This window comes from Lepidochelys olivacea, assembly GCF_965140295.1.
Source record: "Lepidochelys olivacea isolate rLepOli2 genome assembly, chromosome: 10".
Lineage (NCBI taxonomy): Eukaryota > Metazoa > Chordata > Testudines > Cheloniidae > Lepidochelys > Lepidochelys olivacea.
The window spans coordinates 52,569,800-52,586,491 of record NC_140420.1 but is presented as its reverse complement, the minus strand read 5'-3'; the positions used below and the strand labels follow the sequence as shown (position 1 = coordinate 52,586,491).

The 16,692-nt window shown below is 40.5% G+C and overlaps 1 protein-coding gene across 2 annotated transcripts in view; it reads left to right on the top strand.

The window, feature by feature from the left end:
* The window catches only part of TLN2 (talin 2), a 349,917-nt gene that overhangs the window by 221,110 nt on the left and 112,115 nt on the right, over nucleotides 1-16,692 (top strand). For both annotated transcript variants that reach the window (XM_084641187.1, XM_084641186.1), the window contains 9 exons: nucleotides 1,196-1,362; nucleotides 2,251-2,379; nucleotides 5,207-5,320; nucleotides 8,427-8,540; nucleotides 10,541-10,675; nucleotides 11,090-11,218; nucleotides 12,181-12,283; nucleotides 15,134-15,342; nucleotides 16,509-16,628. In XM_084641187.1, coding sequence (XP_084497313.1) covers nucleotides 1,196-1,362; nucleotides 2,251-2,379; nucleotides 5,207-5,320; nucleotides 8,427-8,540; nucleotides 10,541-10,675; nucleotides 11,090-11,218; nucleotides 12,181-12,283; nucleotides 15,134-15,342; nucleotides 16,509-16,628 — 1,220 coding nt within the window. The remainder of the gene's footprint in view (nucleotides 1-1,195; nucleotides 1,363-2,250; nucleotides 2,380-5,206; nucleotides 5,321-8,426; nucleotides 8,541-10,540; nucleotides 10,676-11,089; nucleotides 11,219-12,180; nucleotides 12,284-15,133; nucleotides 15,343-16,508; nucleotides 16,629-16,692) is intronic.

Below are 16,692 nucleotides of genomic sequence, written 5' to 3'. Positions count from 1 at the left end.
TTTACGTTTAGCAATATTAAAATGCTTGTTGTTTGCTTGCACCTTGTTTACCAAGAAATCCCGATTGTTCTAAATGTGTGAGCTGTCCTCTTGCTGGGTTACCCTTTATTCCTGGGTTACCCTTTATTCCTGGTAACTATGGGGCTTTAAGTGCAAAAATTACATGTCAGAAGATAGCTGTAAAGGTGCAGTGAAATCTGTTACTTTTATTCATATTCTGTTCTGGACTGGAGGAGTGTGCTAAGAAGGCACTTCCTTATAAACACCATTGTTAACTTCCTACAGTATTTGAAAAATCCCCATGGCAGTATGGGAAGCTTTGGAATTTTTTTTGCTTGTCAAAACTACTTTGGAACATATACTGTGGAGACTTCTTAAACACAACAGTAGGCTTTTGAGCTAAGCATCTGCTGCCTTTGGTTAACCTTTGGGAAAAGAAGGGAGCCAAAGAGTTAATCCAGAAGCTTCAATGGATTCACTTTGCTTTTGAGTTTGGTGTAGTACCAGTTATATTAATAAAGCAAGCATGTTCTAAAAATGATCTGCATCCACTTCAGAAACAAACATCTCCATTCGACCTCTGTGCTTGACCATGAGTGATGCGTAAACTCATTGTGGTAACATCACTTTAATGCCTATTTTAAAGTTAAAAACCCTAAAACTGATCCTGATGAATTGGTACTGAGTCACTTCTGCCAGAAGTGTTTAATTATTCTGTACAGTTCAGTAAAATCGGCTTCTTGAGATGCATGTGAGGAACAAACAAGAAGAGGGAACCTATGGTTTCTCATCTATGAGAAAACACATCAGTAGTATTGTAGTGAAGGGGTGAAATACTCACCCTATTGAAGTCAATGGCAAAACTTCCATTGACTTCTATGGGGCCAAGACTTCACCTAAGGCATGTAGGTAAATTTAGGTGTATAATTAGTGTTAAGCATAGTGCTATGCATGTTCATCCTACTGCATTTCTTGTAAGTCAAATGTTACCAGTTTCCCATGATCAGTTGTGTTGTCATCTACCTCCAAAACTTTGTGTTTAAAGCTTTTGAGCAATGAAGTATCTACTTGCAATTTTAATTCAAACGAGGATTTCAGAAAATCTAATTTTATTTAAGTCTTAGGTAGGGGCTTTTTGAAACGGAAATTTAGATAAAGGTGAAGAAATTCAAAACTTAACTTGTTAATATTGTAGGTGAAATGGTGCGGCAGGCCAGGGTACTTGCTCAAGCTACTTCGGATCTTGTCAATGCTATGAGGTCAGACGCTGAGGCTGAAATTGACATGGACAACTCTAAAAAGCTTCTAGCTGCGGCTAAACTTTTGGCAGATTCTACAGCCCGCATGGTTGAAGCGGCAAAGGTACCTACCAGGAAACAGTGAACTGAAGAACCTGAAAGGCACTGAATATTAACTTAATTCTTCATAACTGTGCACAAACATGAGACGTTATGTGCAGTTACTAGGTTGTAAATAGGAATTGTTATAAAGCAGAAACAATTGGTTAGCCTATGAATGTTTGGGTTGCATTTGACAACTTCCATTGGGAACTTTAACTAAAAGTCCAGTAGAAGTATGCATATTAGTTGATCCATTCTTTTGGATTCCAAAACCCTTTCCATATTCTTTTGGTGACTTTATTGACCTGATAGATATGTATGTCCTTGACTTGTTAGTACTTTTTCAGGCCTTAAAAAGGGGAAAACTAACATGTCAGACTTGAGTCCTAATTCAACCTTCTGATGACAAGATTATAACTACCAAAAATCTTGTTAAATTGGGAATTAAAAATTGAACTTTAAATACTGTGATTATATAAATACTGGACATTGTTAGAGCACAGATAATACACCATTTACAGAATAGTAGTTTCCTACTATATGTGGAGTTTTAACATGTAGTTGCCCAGTATAAGTAAATACTGCACAGAAGAACAATGTTTTATATTGACACTGTGTGAGGAGTAATGGAGGTATGTGGTGTAATACGCTGGACTGTGTACTGAAAGTCTGACTGCCTTCTTCACCATATTTAACATGTTAAGCAGTAACCTGCACCTACAATTGATTTCTACCTGAAATCATGATGATCGTTGAAACTTTCTTCTCTAATTCATCTTAGAGTGACGTTAATCCATAGAAAACAGGTTGATCAGAGAGAGGATAATGGGATTTAAATTCCTCTTATATTTTAATATGTAGACATGGAAATTTTTTGAAGATTTGTATTTTACTCGCAACTCCTGTGCAGGGGGCTGCAGCAAATCCTGAAAATGAAGACCAGCAGCAGAGACTGAGAGAAGCAGCAGAGGGACTACGGGTTGCCACAAATGCAGCTGCTCAGAATGCCATCAAGAAGAAAATTGTCAACAGATTAGAGGTTTGAAACCAAACTCTCTTGTTTCTATTATTTTACACTTCTTTTAATTATGCAAACCCGTATCTGTGTAGCACATTCCAACAATTATAAATGCAGACTTTAGACAAAAAATGTCAAGTTCCCCCAAAGTAATGGACCTAAACACAGCTAACAAGGGGCACTTTCATTTGAAAGTTGCATTCCAGACTGATTTCAGAGTAGCAGCCGTGTTAGTCTGTATCCAGACTGAGTGTAGTGTGAATTAACTAGTTTGCATATTAAATGTTTTATTAACTTGCAATAGTTTAGTTGTCAGTAACAAACAGACTGAAGGGATTTTTGTTATTATGAAACTGCTATATTCATTCAGTCATTTTATTCAACGGAACTTTGGTGGTATGATCTTCAGAGTAAATACAGTAGAGTGCTCACTGTTTCATTTCCATTTAAATAATAGTCTGTAGTCCTGTGATTTGTGTTTTTTACCAAATATTATTTGAGATTTGTAACAAGAATGTGCAAAAGCGCTTCGCTTAAACTGCCCCCAAAACACGTGATTGCATCACAACTAAACTCTAAAGCCACCCAAAGAAGCAAAGGAGCAGAAACAAAGTTGGAAGCAAAACATAATAGCCAGAGGTGCAGCAAAGGGAAAAAGGCAATTTGTTGTACTGTGGAGAAGAAATTCAGCCTACTTTAATCTTCTGTAGAAGTCTGACCTTCACAATTGCAAATTAAATATACAAAAGACTGGGGAGGGGGCTGGGGAAACCGTCTTAGTTACTGGTTTTCAACTGTGATTTTACAATAGTCTGAAAATGATTCGAGCGGATTAAGACAAGACCAACAAGCAGATCTGAGTAGATAATCTTCATCTGGATGTGTATTGTATTAAAACTACTATGTCAATGTAAAACAAGATAATCTTGAGTAATTTAAGCAGTGATGCATTACAGTGAACTTTTTAGCTACATTATAAGAAACCTTGTAGAAAATAAGGGGTTTTTTTGCTGTAGAAATATCTTATTACTTTCCCCTATATGAGTAATCTGTGCCAGTAATAGTTTAGATGAACTAACAAGCTCATGTTCAAGGATGGATGTATTTATTTGGTGGGTTAATTAGGGAATGGTGTTAAGAATAATGTTCATATTGGAATGTATTTGGCAAGAGGTGGAATTTTATTTTTTGATAGATAGGTGTGTAAAGAGAGACCAGTAATAAGATTTCTTAGTATTTGAGTTCAGGTCTCCCTCTATATTTTTAGACCCAAGCAAACTCGTCCCTTCATGTCTTCCACATATGATCACCTTAGTGTCTTACCTTTTTGGCTTTGAGCAGTCCCAAGTAGAACTGGTCCTTTGCTCCCATGAGGAATGCTTTTCAAGATGCAGCCATGATTCTGCTCTTTGGACTGCTAATGTCGCAATGTGGACTGCTCTATTTACCCTCCTCTCCATCGATTAACCCGTATATCCCTAGAGCTAAACCTCTGCAAGTTGTTCCACTCCATAGGCATGGTCTCTTCCGTGGTGGTGCAATTCATTATTGCCAAGCGACTATAGCATTTAGCAGAGTATTGAGCAATCAAGATGTCAGTGACACAACACTTTAGGTTAAACTCGAGAGCTAGTTTGCAAACGTGTCTACATTGTTTTTAAACTTGGTGCCAAGTTCTTCTTTGGAATATAAATCCAGTTTCTATTACTAGTTTCCTTGATGTGTTTTGCATATTGCAGTTCCATGATAGTTGAATTCAAAACCCTTGCAGTTGACTTTCTGCACATAACAGACGAAACTCTTACTACTTCAACCTGCATCTTAATTAAAATGCTACGGATGAGGGGAGAGGCTCCTTCGAAAGAATTTCTGAATCCACATAAACAACTGTACTTTATTCCTAATGCTTTAGATCAGTGGTTCTCAACCAATGGTCTGGGGGCCCCTAGTAGGCCACAAGAAGGTTTCAAGCAGAACCAGCATTAGATTTGCTGGGACCCAGGGCAGAAAGCCAAAGCCCCACAGCATGGGGCTGAAAGCCGGGTCCCCAAGCCCCACCATCCAGGGCTGTAACCAAAGCCTGAGCAACTTAGCTTTGCGGGCACCCCCGTGCAATGAGGCCCATGCCAATTGCCCTGCTTACTACCACCTAACACTGACCCTTGCTTTTATATGGAGAAAAACAGCTATGGCACAGGTGGGCCATGGAGGTTTTTTTAGCATGTTGTGGGGGCCTCAGAAAGAAAAAGGTTGAGAACCCCTGCTTTAGATGGCTGTGGGTCTTCACATCTCATTCAGCAGCCTGTCGTCATCCTGTAGGCTATTTTAACAATAGCTCTTCAGTATTCCTAACAAGTTTTTGCGATGAAAGACTAACAGTGTGAAGAAGAAAAGGAGTACTTGTGGCACCTTAGAGACTAACCAATTTATTTGAGCATAAGCTTTCATGAGCTACAGCTCACTTCATCGGTTGAGCTCACGAAAGCTTATGCTCAAATAAATTGGTTAGTCTCTAAGGTGCCAGAGGTACTCCTTTTCTTTTTGCAAATACAGACTAACATGGCTGTTACTCTGAAAAGTGTGAAGAAGGATGCTCTTAGAATGTTTGTGGTGCCAGGTGTTTTTTCCCTTTGTTAGAAATTTAAGGATTGGTAACAATGATCAGTTCATTTTTCATCTGGAGTGGAAAGTGACAGAGTTCTTTATGGTAAATTAAGTCCAGGGTCGGTAATGACTTCATAGGTTCCAGTTGCGAAATGCAATAATACGTATTTTGACTGTTGTGTTCTCTACATTACCCAAGCTTATACCAGTTCAGCCTTTTAACTGTTTTTCCCCCACTTTAAAGTTTGCAGCTAAACAGGCAGCAGCTGCTGCCACTCAGACAATTGCAGCCTCTCAGAATGCGGCCGTTTCCAACAAGAACACAGTAGCCCACCAGCAACTCGTCCAGAGCTGCAAGGTAAGATTTCCTAATAGAGGAAGCAGTCACTTGGCAGATGATCTGTAGTATGTGTCCCTTTTAACACAGGTAACTTCTTTGGAAACTGAAATTCACTTCCCTTGATTTAATCACTTTGTGCCTGTGGACAGGAATTCTTAAGTTGCCTGTGTCAATCTGACTCCAAAGCATTTGATTCTTGTTCTGTCGCTGTACCAAATATAACACTGCATATACTTCTAAGAACGCTTTTTTCCTGTTTTGTTGTCCACAGTGAGTTATCTGTTAAAATCAGGGAAATGTTTTAGAACGTGTGCAAGGCAGCCGTGTGCCTTGTCTAAGGTAGATGCCTTTTACAAATGTTTAGGCAGTACCGATTACAGAGGATGGGCAGATGTGAATATTTTTGTAAGTATCTCCAAAATGCAAACCTGCTGCAAATGTGGCATATTTCTTGGGGTGTATGCTGCAGATAAATCAGCAATACCGTACATGTAGAGTACTTCAGGCAGAGAGATGTTAGATTTGATTATAAACTGGATTACTTAGTGGTTGCCTTGCAATTAGTGCACTGAAAGAGTAGTGAAGTGACAGGAAGCCTTCACAGCCAGTTCACTGTGTAGGAAGCCCCCATGGTGAATCGCCTTCAGAGTCTGTATGCTTTTCCAGAGCTGTCTAAGGAGCATTGCTTTGAAGTAGTGTAGTACTCAGGGGACAGATACAAAGCCTACTGCAACATAATTAGGCCTTACCTCTTTTTTGTTTAAGGTCTTAATTGATCCTGACTGGAGAAATAGGAGACATTGTCCCTTTGGTGGTGACCAGTGGAATTAGGTGTAACACTCATGTTCAGTGGCTGGTGTTTGTTAGCTATGCCCCCAGCATCACTTGACACAGCAGAAGTAAAGATCTTCTACCCTATTAGTAATTGGTATCTGTGTCATGCTTCTTGAACTGAGTGTGGCTGCTAATCACAATACCTGTACATCGCCTCCCTTAAGGCTGTTCAGGGAGAGGTTTGTGTGTGTACTGTGGGGTGGAAATTCTTATACCGATCTCATGAATATGAGGAATTATTACTTGTGGCTGTCAACTTGTGTTTTTCTGTTGTGCATTACAAGAGATTTAACTTCATGCCATATAAGTGGTTGCATGGTGTCATGTAGGCCAACTGGCAGGCTGCTCTTTATGGTCAGAGGTGGTATCCAGTGACCATTGTACAGGTGGGGAAAGGAATGTATGTATCTGTGCTCCAGGGGTGCTCCACTACAGGTAAGGAGGTCGTGTCGCAGTGCAGAGTGCAGCTGCCCATGAGCAGTACTTTCCTTCCTATTTATTTTTACTGTTTCCTTCCCTTTCCTTGGTCCATGGACCTGACTTGTCTAATTTAGATGGTAATCAACTTGAGCAGGGATTGACCTTCTACACATGTGTAAAACACCTCGTTCACCAGAGATGATATGGAAATGATGAATAGTAATAAAACTGGACTGGGGTGACTTACTACTAGTGAAATATTTGAGTGCTCTACTTTAACACACTATAAAGCAAGGCTAGTGGCTTGTGGTGTAATGACATTAAATCCTTCCCTAGTGTACCAAGACAACATGGATAGCAGCTTGATACTGTGACCCAGGTTCACTTGGTCAACCTACATGTACAGGTTTCAGAGTAACAGCCGTGTTAGTCTGTATTTGCAAAAAGAAAAGGAGGACTTGTGGCACCTTAGAGACGAACCAATTTATTTGAGCATAAGCTTTCGTGAGCTACAGCATCTGATGAAGTGAGCTGTAGCTCACGAAAGCTTATGCTCAAATAAATTGGTTAGTCTCTAAGGTGCCACAAGTACTTCTTTTCTTTTAACCTACATGTAGTCTCTGCCCTTACATTCCCTTTCCCTTTCCAAACCAAATTGTAATTAGACCATAGTGTTGGGTTATGGGGTTCCAGCTTCAGTGACAAGTAGGTTGCTGAGAGCACAGAGCTGAGACATGCCAGAGGTAAGTGCATGGAGACATCCTCACATTTTCCTGATTGTAAGCCAGAGCACAGAGTAAATCACTTGACAAGAGACTGTTCTTTTGTGGTTTAGCTACAGCTGGCAGACTAATTTGTGCTTGTGAATAATGTTGCTTCAAGGTCTCTAGAGAAATAAGAAATAAAGTGGAGTGCAAAAGAGCCTATTCTTCCACAGAGAGAAGCTATGCAGAAGTCAGGAACACAGCCACTATAATAGACGACACCTTTTCAAGCCAAAGATCCCAGAAAAAAGACATTAACACTTACCAATTGGCTGTTAAGTATGTTACCTTCCACGTTACAGTATTTGAAAATTTGGTAAATAAAAGAAGTAGCTTGAATAAGTCTCAAAGGGCGGGGCATATGAAAGTTGTCTGGGAGGTAGCTGATATCTTTTTCAATGGAAATGCAAAAGGCAGTTTGTCCTATGTGTTGACTGCTGTTCATTCAAGTTGAGCTTTGACATTGATCTATTATACAGCAGATGAAATCCTCTCTTGAAGTTTCTTCCTGATGTAGAGTACTTAAACTTTAGGAAAACATTTTTGGAGACTGTATTGGGGATAAATCATGTGAACATGAGTTGACATTTGAATAGGGGTGAGAATACATTTTTAACAATATACATTTTCAGAACATTACAACCATACTATAAACATCTTATTGGAAGTCAGATAAAAGTAAGCTGAGTACCAAAGGAGAGAGTTAAAGTTTTCTTGAAGCAAGAGGGGTGCTTTAAAGATCTACACACCTAAGCAATTTAGAGTGTAAAACAGTAGTTTTAATGTCCAAAATAAAATATTCCTGAGTCAGTGAAAATATCTCTGCTAAACCATTTTTTATTACAGAAAAGTCTTAACCTTCCTTTATAAACTAACTTATAGAATTCTGTAGGAAGAGTCAAGTTCTCCAAATACTGTAGGAACTCTCCTAAACCGTCAATCTCCGATTTATTAAGTTCTGTGGAACCCTAACTGTTGTCTACAGAATCATATTGGTATCATCCCTGTTAAATTCTAGGTCCCTTCCATAGGTTGTGAGGCTTTGTTTAGTACTGAATGAGTTTTTTAAATTTAACAATTAAAACTTTCTGCTTTGTTGCCAACAGAATGTTGCTGACCACATTCCTCAGCTGGTGCAGGGTGTGAGGGGAAGCCAGGCTCAGGCAGAAGACCTCAGTGCTCAGCTTGCTCTGATAAATTCCAGCCAGAACTTCCTTCAGGTAAACTGAATCAAAGAATTATGGAATCATAGACTATCAGGGTTGGAAGGGACCTCAGGAGGTCATCTAGTCCAACCCGCTGCTCAAAGCAGGACCAATCTGCAATTTTTGCCCCAGATCCTTAAATGGCCCCCTCAAGGATTGAACTCACAACCCTGGGTTTAACAGGCCAATGCTCAAAGCACTGAAATAGAGTAGATTTTTTTTCCCTCAAGAGCACCTTGTGGGTCTTGAATTGTCGTCTTCACTTTGTGGAGTGAGAAAATTGCATGTTACATTGAGAGCTGTATGTTAAGTCATTGATTGTGGTGAGGAGAACTTAGTTTGTCACTGGGGCAGTCGGTGATGCCACAACTGCCCCGAGTTTGAGCCACAGAAAGCACATTTCAGCTTTGTGAAAATGTGATACACTTTGCGCTGGGACTGGCTCCTGAAAAGGAGGCTCAGTTGGACAGGCAGTGAAAATGCCATGAGTGTCTGGAACCTCGCCTAAACTAGAGCTATTATACATTCTGCTGGAGCTGGAAGTACCATCATTGTACAGTTCCTTAGTTTAGATTCAGCCACTGTGTTTCATCTGGAGTTCTCAAGCCCTTTGGGGGGGAGGGGGGAAGTATCTGCCCTGCTTTTCAGATGGCTTTCTGAGACACAAAGGTGATCTAACTTGACCACGATTTTGAGGAGAACCCAGGTGATAAGCAATAGTCCATGCTTCTTTCCAAACATGGAACAAAAGAACAGCCAGCTGTTGCTTCAAGATAAATGTTGGAACTATTATTGGCAGTTAAAATAAAATCAGAAAGCTCTGTATACTGAAATGCTAGCATTAATGTGCACTATACATTTTTCAGATTTGCCAGGCATTCCTTTCTGTCTTATGGGGAAGAAGTGAATCTTGTCAGTGGTCACTACTATACCACTTGGTGGGGTATTAAAAGTGAAATAAGGCATTGAATCTAATTCTACGCATGTTGCTGTCACAGGACTGTCTCGAGCTGTGGTCTGGCTTGAATAAAAGCAAAAATCACAGGTGCTTTTCTCTTTTGAGAGATACACATTTTATTTTTCCTCCCTGAAGACATTCCAAAGCCCAAAACGACAAGTCGAGTCCACCAGCTTCCTGTGTTTAAAACTGCCTCCACTCAAGCTCAGGAGCTGTTTTTCTCTGTGCTTGGCCTGATTAGCGCCAGACCAAATCAGCCTCACCTGACCTGCCATGATTTAATTAGGGCAATTATCCCCTTTCTGTTCTGCCTAATTTGTCATTAACGTACTCTGTGCAGCATTGGAGTATCCTGTCAGGGTTGCTCACCCATGTGGTCCCATTGAAGTCACTAGGACTACTCACCTTGTCTGTTTAAGTACTTGGGGACCATGGAGATGACATAGTACAGTATTGGAAGGTAAGCAAGATGTGTTTTCCGCAGATCCTGTGCTCGATTATTACTTGACTGGATTATTACTGATCTTGTTTTCTGTTTACTAATATTGAGAAGAAAAACATTAAATCTTCAGAAATGTTCCAAGAAATTACAAATGTACCATGTATATTGTCCATGCATGTCTGTGTAAACACACACAAAATGGTAAACTGTTCTGTTTAAATATTTAAATTCCCTTTTATTTATTTATTTATATTACAGGAGCCACTTAGAGGCTCCAGTCAGACAGTGAGCTAGGCACTGTACAAATAAGTAAAGCAAAAACAGTGTCTGCTGCAGAGATCCCACTGCTCAGGATAATGACAAGGCACAGCATGTGAATACACAAATCAAGATTGGATAGGGACAAAGCGTAGATAAAATTGGATGCATTTGCAGTGGTCCTGTTAGCGAGTGGTCCTGATTAGGTGGCTGCCAGCCTAAACAGTGGTAATGGCAAAACGTAGTGACCTAACTGTTTTGTCAGTTCTAGACCTAGTTTCATAGTTGAAGCATTTATACAAGGTTATAGGCATGAGCTGATGAATCACAACACATTCTTCTCTAATCTTTAAATAGCCTGGAAGTAAGATGGTGGCGTCAGCCAAAGCTGCAGTACCTACTGTAAGTGACCAAGCGGCAGCAATGCAGCTAAGTCAGTGTGCCAAGAACCTTGCAACGAGCTTAGCTGAGCTAAGAACTGCCTCCCAAAAGGTGGGTCTATATCCTTTTTGAGCAGTTAGAGGTTAACTGTGGCTTACAACACCTGATTTTGTAAAAGCTTGTGTGCAGTGGGAAATGTCATTTGGAAGTCTGTATTCATTGCTTTTCTTTTAGCTCTATTGATCGTGAGTTAATCACGTAAAATGAAATTGAACGGTGCTAAATATGCATCACTTCCCTTTGTGGCTCTGGACAATCAATTTCTTTGCTGGCAAGCTAAGTATGTTGTGCAGTAGTTTTGTATCCAAGATATGCAACATGCCAAGATGACCTTTTGTGTCTGCATAGTCTCTTCAGAAACAGATAATCTTCCAAGACATGATCAGTGATGAATCTTCCCATTTTTGGTGGTAGAACAGTTGCTTAATGATACTAACCATTTCTGTTTGTCTATTTTCTGGATAGGCTCATGAAGCTTGTGGCCCTATGGAAATTGACTCTGCTTTGAACACAGTCCAAACACTCAGAAATGAACTGCAAGATGCAAAGATGGCCTCTGTAGATGGACAGTTAAAACCACTCCCAGGAGAAACGGTAAATGGTGGGGCAGAAGAGGCTTAGCATGGTCCTCATTTAGGAATTCTGTCCCATAACTTGAGAGAGCTGTTGTTAAAATTCAGTTTTAAGGTGTCATTGGTAAAAGGAGTCACATGTTTGGCTGATGCTCATTCCAATGGCATTTTACACAGATATTCTTCCAAAATCCATCCCCAACTAGGGTGACCAGATGTCCTGATTTTATAGGGACAGTCCTGATTTTTGGGTCTTTTTCTCACATAGGCACCTATTACCCCCCACCTCTTATCCCGATTTTTGACACTTGCTGTCTGGTCAGCCTATCCTCAACACGTGCTGGGAGTGCTGCTGCGGCCCTTGGCTTGAAGTTGTTTCCATCATATACAGTTTAGTTTGGTTCAGTGGCTCTGAGCACCCCCACTATACAAACTGTTCCAGCACCTCTGACACCATGAAACATCTTTATGCCAATAAGAAGCCTATTCTCTGACTGAAATAACTATTGGAGGCAGGGCCTTCTTCTCTAGAGTACTGAGGAAAAAATTCAGCTTTTAAGGATGCTATAAGAAAGATTTTTAAGGTCTTTCTTTCCTTTGTTTAGCCAGCGTATTGTAATGAAAAATACATGAGAGCTCATTTCTTGTTTTTAAGTTGGTTTGGTTTTTTTTACCTTGGGCTTAGAGACCAAAATATGTTCTTAAGAAAACAAATGTCAATACTTATATTGCTAATTATCAGAACTAAATTTTAAAATTTCCTTCTCATTGTGCATGCTATTTGCTACCTTCATTTCATTCAACTTGTACAATGAAAATATGCTCGTCAGGGTCTGAGACTCACTAATGCAGGGCAGCAAGGTGTAGCTGAGGTGGATGCTAGTTGGGAGGGAGTGGATAGGAAATCTTTCCATTGTTCTTGAAAGGAGAATTTATATTAATTCAGTTTAAACAAAGACTGTTACCTCTTGAATATTTTCACAGCTGGAAAAATGTGCGCAGGACCTTGGCAGTACCTCCAAAGCTGTTGGTTCATCAATGGCCCAGCTGTTGACTTGCGCTGCTCAAGGCAATGAGCACTACACAGGTACTGTTACTGGAAATGGCAAACGAAAATAAGACACTTTGTAAAAGAAGATACCAGGTTGCAGAGGCTGCTGTCTATCTGTGTATATTCAATATAGGTTGGGGCGTCTGTTAATTAAAAAAATGCAATCCAAACCTTTTTTGTGGAGGAGATAGCTCTTCAATGTACAATTAAACACCAAGTGTTTTAAAGGTTAGTGTTGTGAAAACCCAGTTAAGCTGAAAATGTTGCCGTTTGTGTATTGAATAGTTGAAAGCACTTGGGTTTTTTATGTTCTGTGGTCCAAAACACACGCAAGATGTGTTGGTTAAAATGGTGCACCCCTTACTGCATGTTCTGAATTTACATGTATCATGCAGTTAGCATCTCTAATTCATGCATCAGATTTTCATAGTAAGGGATGAAGCCAGTGGACGACATGGACACACAATTTTTCCGTATGAGGTTTTCCACAGTTACTCCAGCTCACGTTTTGTGTGCATTATTTTAGGGACTGAAAGGTTTGTTTATAAAAAGTATTAACATCTCTGTTTTGGAAAACATTTAAATGGATGTGAAATATTAGTCCTTAAAATTCTCTAAGTAGATGTTAATGCTGCAGTAGGATATTTTTAAATTTTACTGATAAGCATTATGGCATTTACTGTTTCATTTGATGTAAGTGGATCAAGACTACACAGATGTCAGTTGCTTTCATTTGAACCGGATATAATTGGATTAAGAGGACACAAATTTTTATTACATAGTCATACAGTAGTCAGTGTCAGATGTCCAGTGAAAATTCAAAAGTCTTGACACTTGAAGCTGAAATCTAGTAGCTCTTTTAAAATCAAGCAGTGAGATAGCTGTTAGGTTAGAAAATCCTTGTCCGGTAATGCATTCCTATGGAGCTAAAAGACCCTCTTCAGTATCTGTTTCTGTACTTTCTATCTCATGCCAGCTTCAGTAATATGAGGATCTTTTTGTGCTTGAACAAATGCAGAGGTGTTTGGTGGTAGTATATGGGTGTTTTGTTGTTTACTGCACAGCACGTGGGTACTGTTAAACCTAATTTTATGTTCCACGGGTGGCACAGCCACTGCAGTTCATATTTGTCCTTCAGTTCATTTGCAAGTTTCCCTTGTTTTGTTTGACTGAAACTCACTGCCCCCAAATGAAAGACTGAACAATCAGGCATTTTTTTTATTGTTTGCTTCATGGTACGTGAAGATGACCCCCCTTTTAGCAATCTGCATGGCTGTTATATTAGACATTTCAGGGACTGACTTGCCTCCTGGAGGACTTGGGCATGATCTTTAAAGGCCCAGGTTGGAGCCATAAATATTAAAACTCATCTTCCTCATTCTGCCTTTTATTTGGACTGACAGTAGCTGCATCTTAGGCTCAGCAGTGATCAGGACCTTATTGATCTGTGTGCTGTGAGAGTCCCTGCCCTGAGGAGGTCAAAGGTTAAATAAACAAATCAGAATAATTATGGGAAGGGGAATGGTGAAAGGACCATAGAAAGGTGAAGTGACTTGCAGGTGGTCATAAAACAGGTGGGTGGATAATCTGGGATTAGAAGGCAGGGCTCCTGACTCCCATTCCAGTCCGAAGTAAACAGTGAAAGAAAAAAGAATTCAGAACCTGATGCTTCTAATGTAGAAAAAAGAGGATTTTTCTGGGAAGAGTTGAGGAGTTATTTGTGGCTCATAAGTAAGGAATAGGCAAAGGCAAAATTTGTAGTGCAGGTCACTGAAGAGAGGGTTAGAAACTAGAAACAGTAGCAAACCCTATCACTGCATAGAATTAACCCTGCTTTACTTCTGCGGTTGTTGTACTGAGCACGTTAACGTTAATACACTTTTAAGTGGTAGCCATGTAATTTGTATTCATTAGGTTGTAAAACTACATCCCAGCTGTGTAACTGTCTAAATATTTATAGATTGGAAAGCAAGTGATGTAACAAAGCAGGCTGGTGCAGTGAGTGGGAACCTTTATGTAGTATTTTTGTTGTAGGAATGACAGTTAACCTCTGTGCTGTAACTGAAAAAGACACCTACATAAATGGAGCACGTTGTTATGCAGTTCATTGCTGGGTAGACAATGATTTTACCTCCATTACTCTGGGGGTTAATAAAGATCATTTAAGACTTCAGGGTACTGTGTAGCATTTCGATAAGGGCTGACTTAAACACGAGATAGTTACATTCTTCCACTCCTTACAGGGTCACTGGTCTTGGCAACATGGCTGTGAACATATGGAGAGTCTAGGTCAGACAGGCTACACAAGCCAGTTTTCATAGGTCTGCTATATGACCGTCTGCATGATGAAACTAAGTTATGCTACTGTGCTGCTTACTCCTCGTAAGCCTCTATATAGCTTTTATACTTGAATTTCAGCTTGTGCCCTGTTCAGCGTTGGTGAAAATTTCAAAAGCCAAAGTCCCATTTTCCACAGAGACTTAGACTCTCAGGGCCCTAAGTCTCCTTGAAAGCCAATAGGATTTAGACTCCTCAGTCATTTCGTCTTTTTTGAACTTCTCGCTGGTAGCTAAGACTTGTACTTTTTCACTAGCTAAATTGGAAGTAACTTGAAACGGTTAAATTTTTCTTCTTCTCGCTCCATAAAAAAAGATATTTGGTGATTTAGAACCACCCTGAAATGTGCTCTTGTGGGTATAATATTGATTTTATGGCTTTTCTGTGGGCATTTCTCAAACATGTTCACATCTGAAACACTCTAATTTTAAAATGTTTGCCGTGTTCTTGTAGAAAGGGGGTCATTACCTTGCAATTCAGCTGCCATAAAAGAATACAGATTGCGCCTTAGAGGATACTAACCGAGTATTTCATGAAATCTGAATTTAGGGGTTGCTGCCAGGGAGACGGCTCAAGCTCTGAAGACTTTGGCTCAGGCAGCACGAGGCGTTTCAGCATCCACCACTGACCCAATGGCAGCACATGCGATGTTAGATTCTGCAAGGGACGTCATGGAAGGCTCTGCTATGCTTATTCAGGAAGCAAAACAGGCTCTGGTTGCACCTGGGGATGCAGAAAGTCAGCAGAGGTTAGCTCAGGTAAGTTACAAAAAGTGCAGAGTGACTTGAGAATGTTTAGCTTAGGGCACTAATAATGCAGCCAGTGCTGGAATGTAATTTCTAGGCACCTTTGGGAGATAGGCAGTTAATGTAATTCTCTTTACAAAGGCTTCTTTTTAAGAGACTCAGTCATGTGCCTGCTGTACCTTACTGCATGTGAATAAGGCCTTTAACCCAGGCCTTATTTGGGCAGTATACTTTTGGTTGTGAACTAGAAAAAGTAATTAAATTTGATGTTAGCAAATGAAGGGTCCTGAGTCTACTTTCAGTGTTTGTAACAAATCTGTTTTTCTAAACAAGTGGTGTTTCTGGATCCAGCATTACTGGATCTCATCACTGTGTTATCGGAACAAAAGGTCCTTTTTCTGTTGATGGAGGGAGTATGACTATTTTTAAATCAAAATTTGAGAGACATGGTTTAAGTAATAGTGCCTTGAGGCCAGGGCTGCACAGAGGTTTCTGGGAATCTGGGGAAATATCTGAAAGTGAGGCCCTCCACCCTTCCGAAATATTACCACTGCAGGGTGGCAAGGGATGGGTGGGTGGAGAGTGATCCTGCACCATTCTCACCCCACTGCAGCAGCTTGACTCCTGTCCCACGGTGCTGGCCCTGGCTCCACACCACCTCAGGTGTTATGACCTGTCATGAAGGGTCGTAAATCCACTTAGGTTTGGCCCAGCAGCACCGCCATCGGGGCGGGGGGTGGGATTTCAGTGAGTGGTGTTGCAACTCAGTATGTGGGATCTCAGTGTCTCCGAGGCTAAACCTGAGTGGCACTGTGACCCTGCACACCAGGTTGCAATGCCGTTTGGTTTGGGGCACTCTGAAAAAGGGTGCCCAGGGCAAACTGCCCCATTTGCTCCTTTCCTCACAGGCGACCTTGCTGCAGGCCTGTGTGAACAATAATACTTAAAGCTTTTCTGTAACTAACACCCGATTAGTTGGCTAGTTTCCCCTGTAGATGGGGAAACTGAAAAAGAGGGGTTATGACTCGCCTTAGAGGAGGAGTCATTGTTAAACCAGGATTAGGATTTAGACATTCCAAAACACACTGCCTTTTAGCTAGATTTTATTGTGATATGGGACCTTATTCCTCATTGGGATTTCTTGTTTGTTTTGCCTGTGCCTGTATGTATATTTCCAGGTGGCCAAAGCAGTGTCTCACTCACTAAATAACTGCGTGAATTGTCTGCCTGGACAAAAGGATGTTGATGTGGCCTTGAAGAGCATTGGAGAATCCAGCAAGAAACTGCTTGTTGATTCGGTGAGAAATCTTAGATGTTAAATGGTGTTTCAGAAGTAAAAATCTGACTTGGGTTCCTCACATT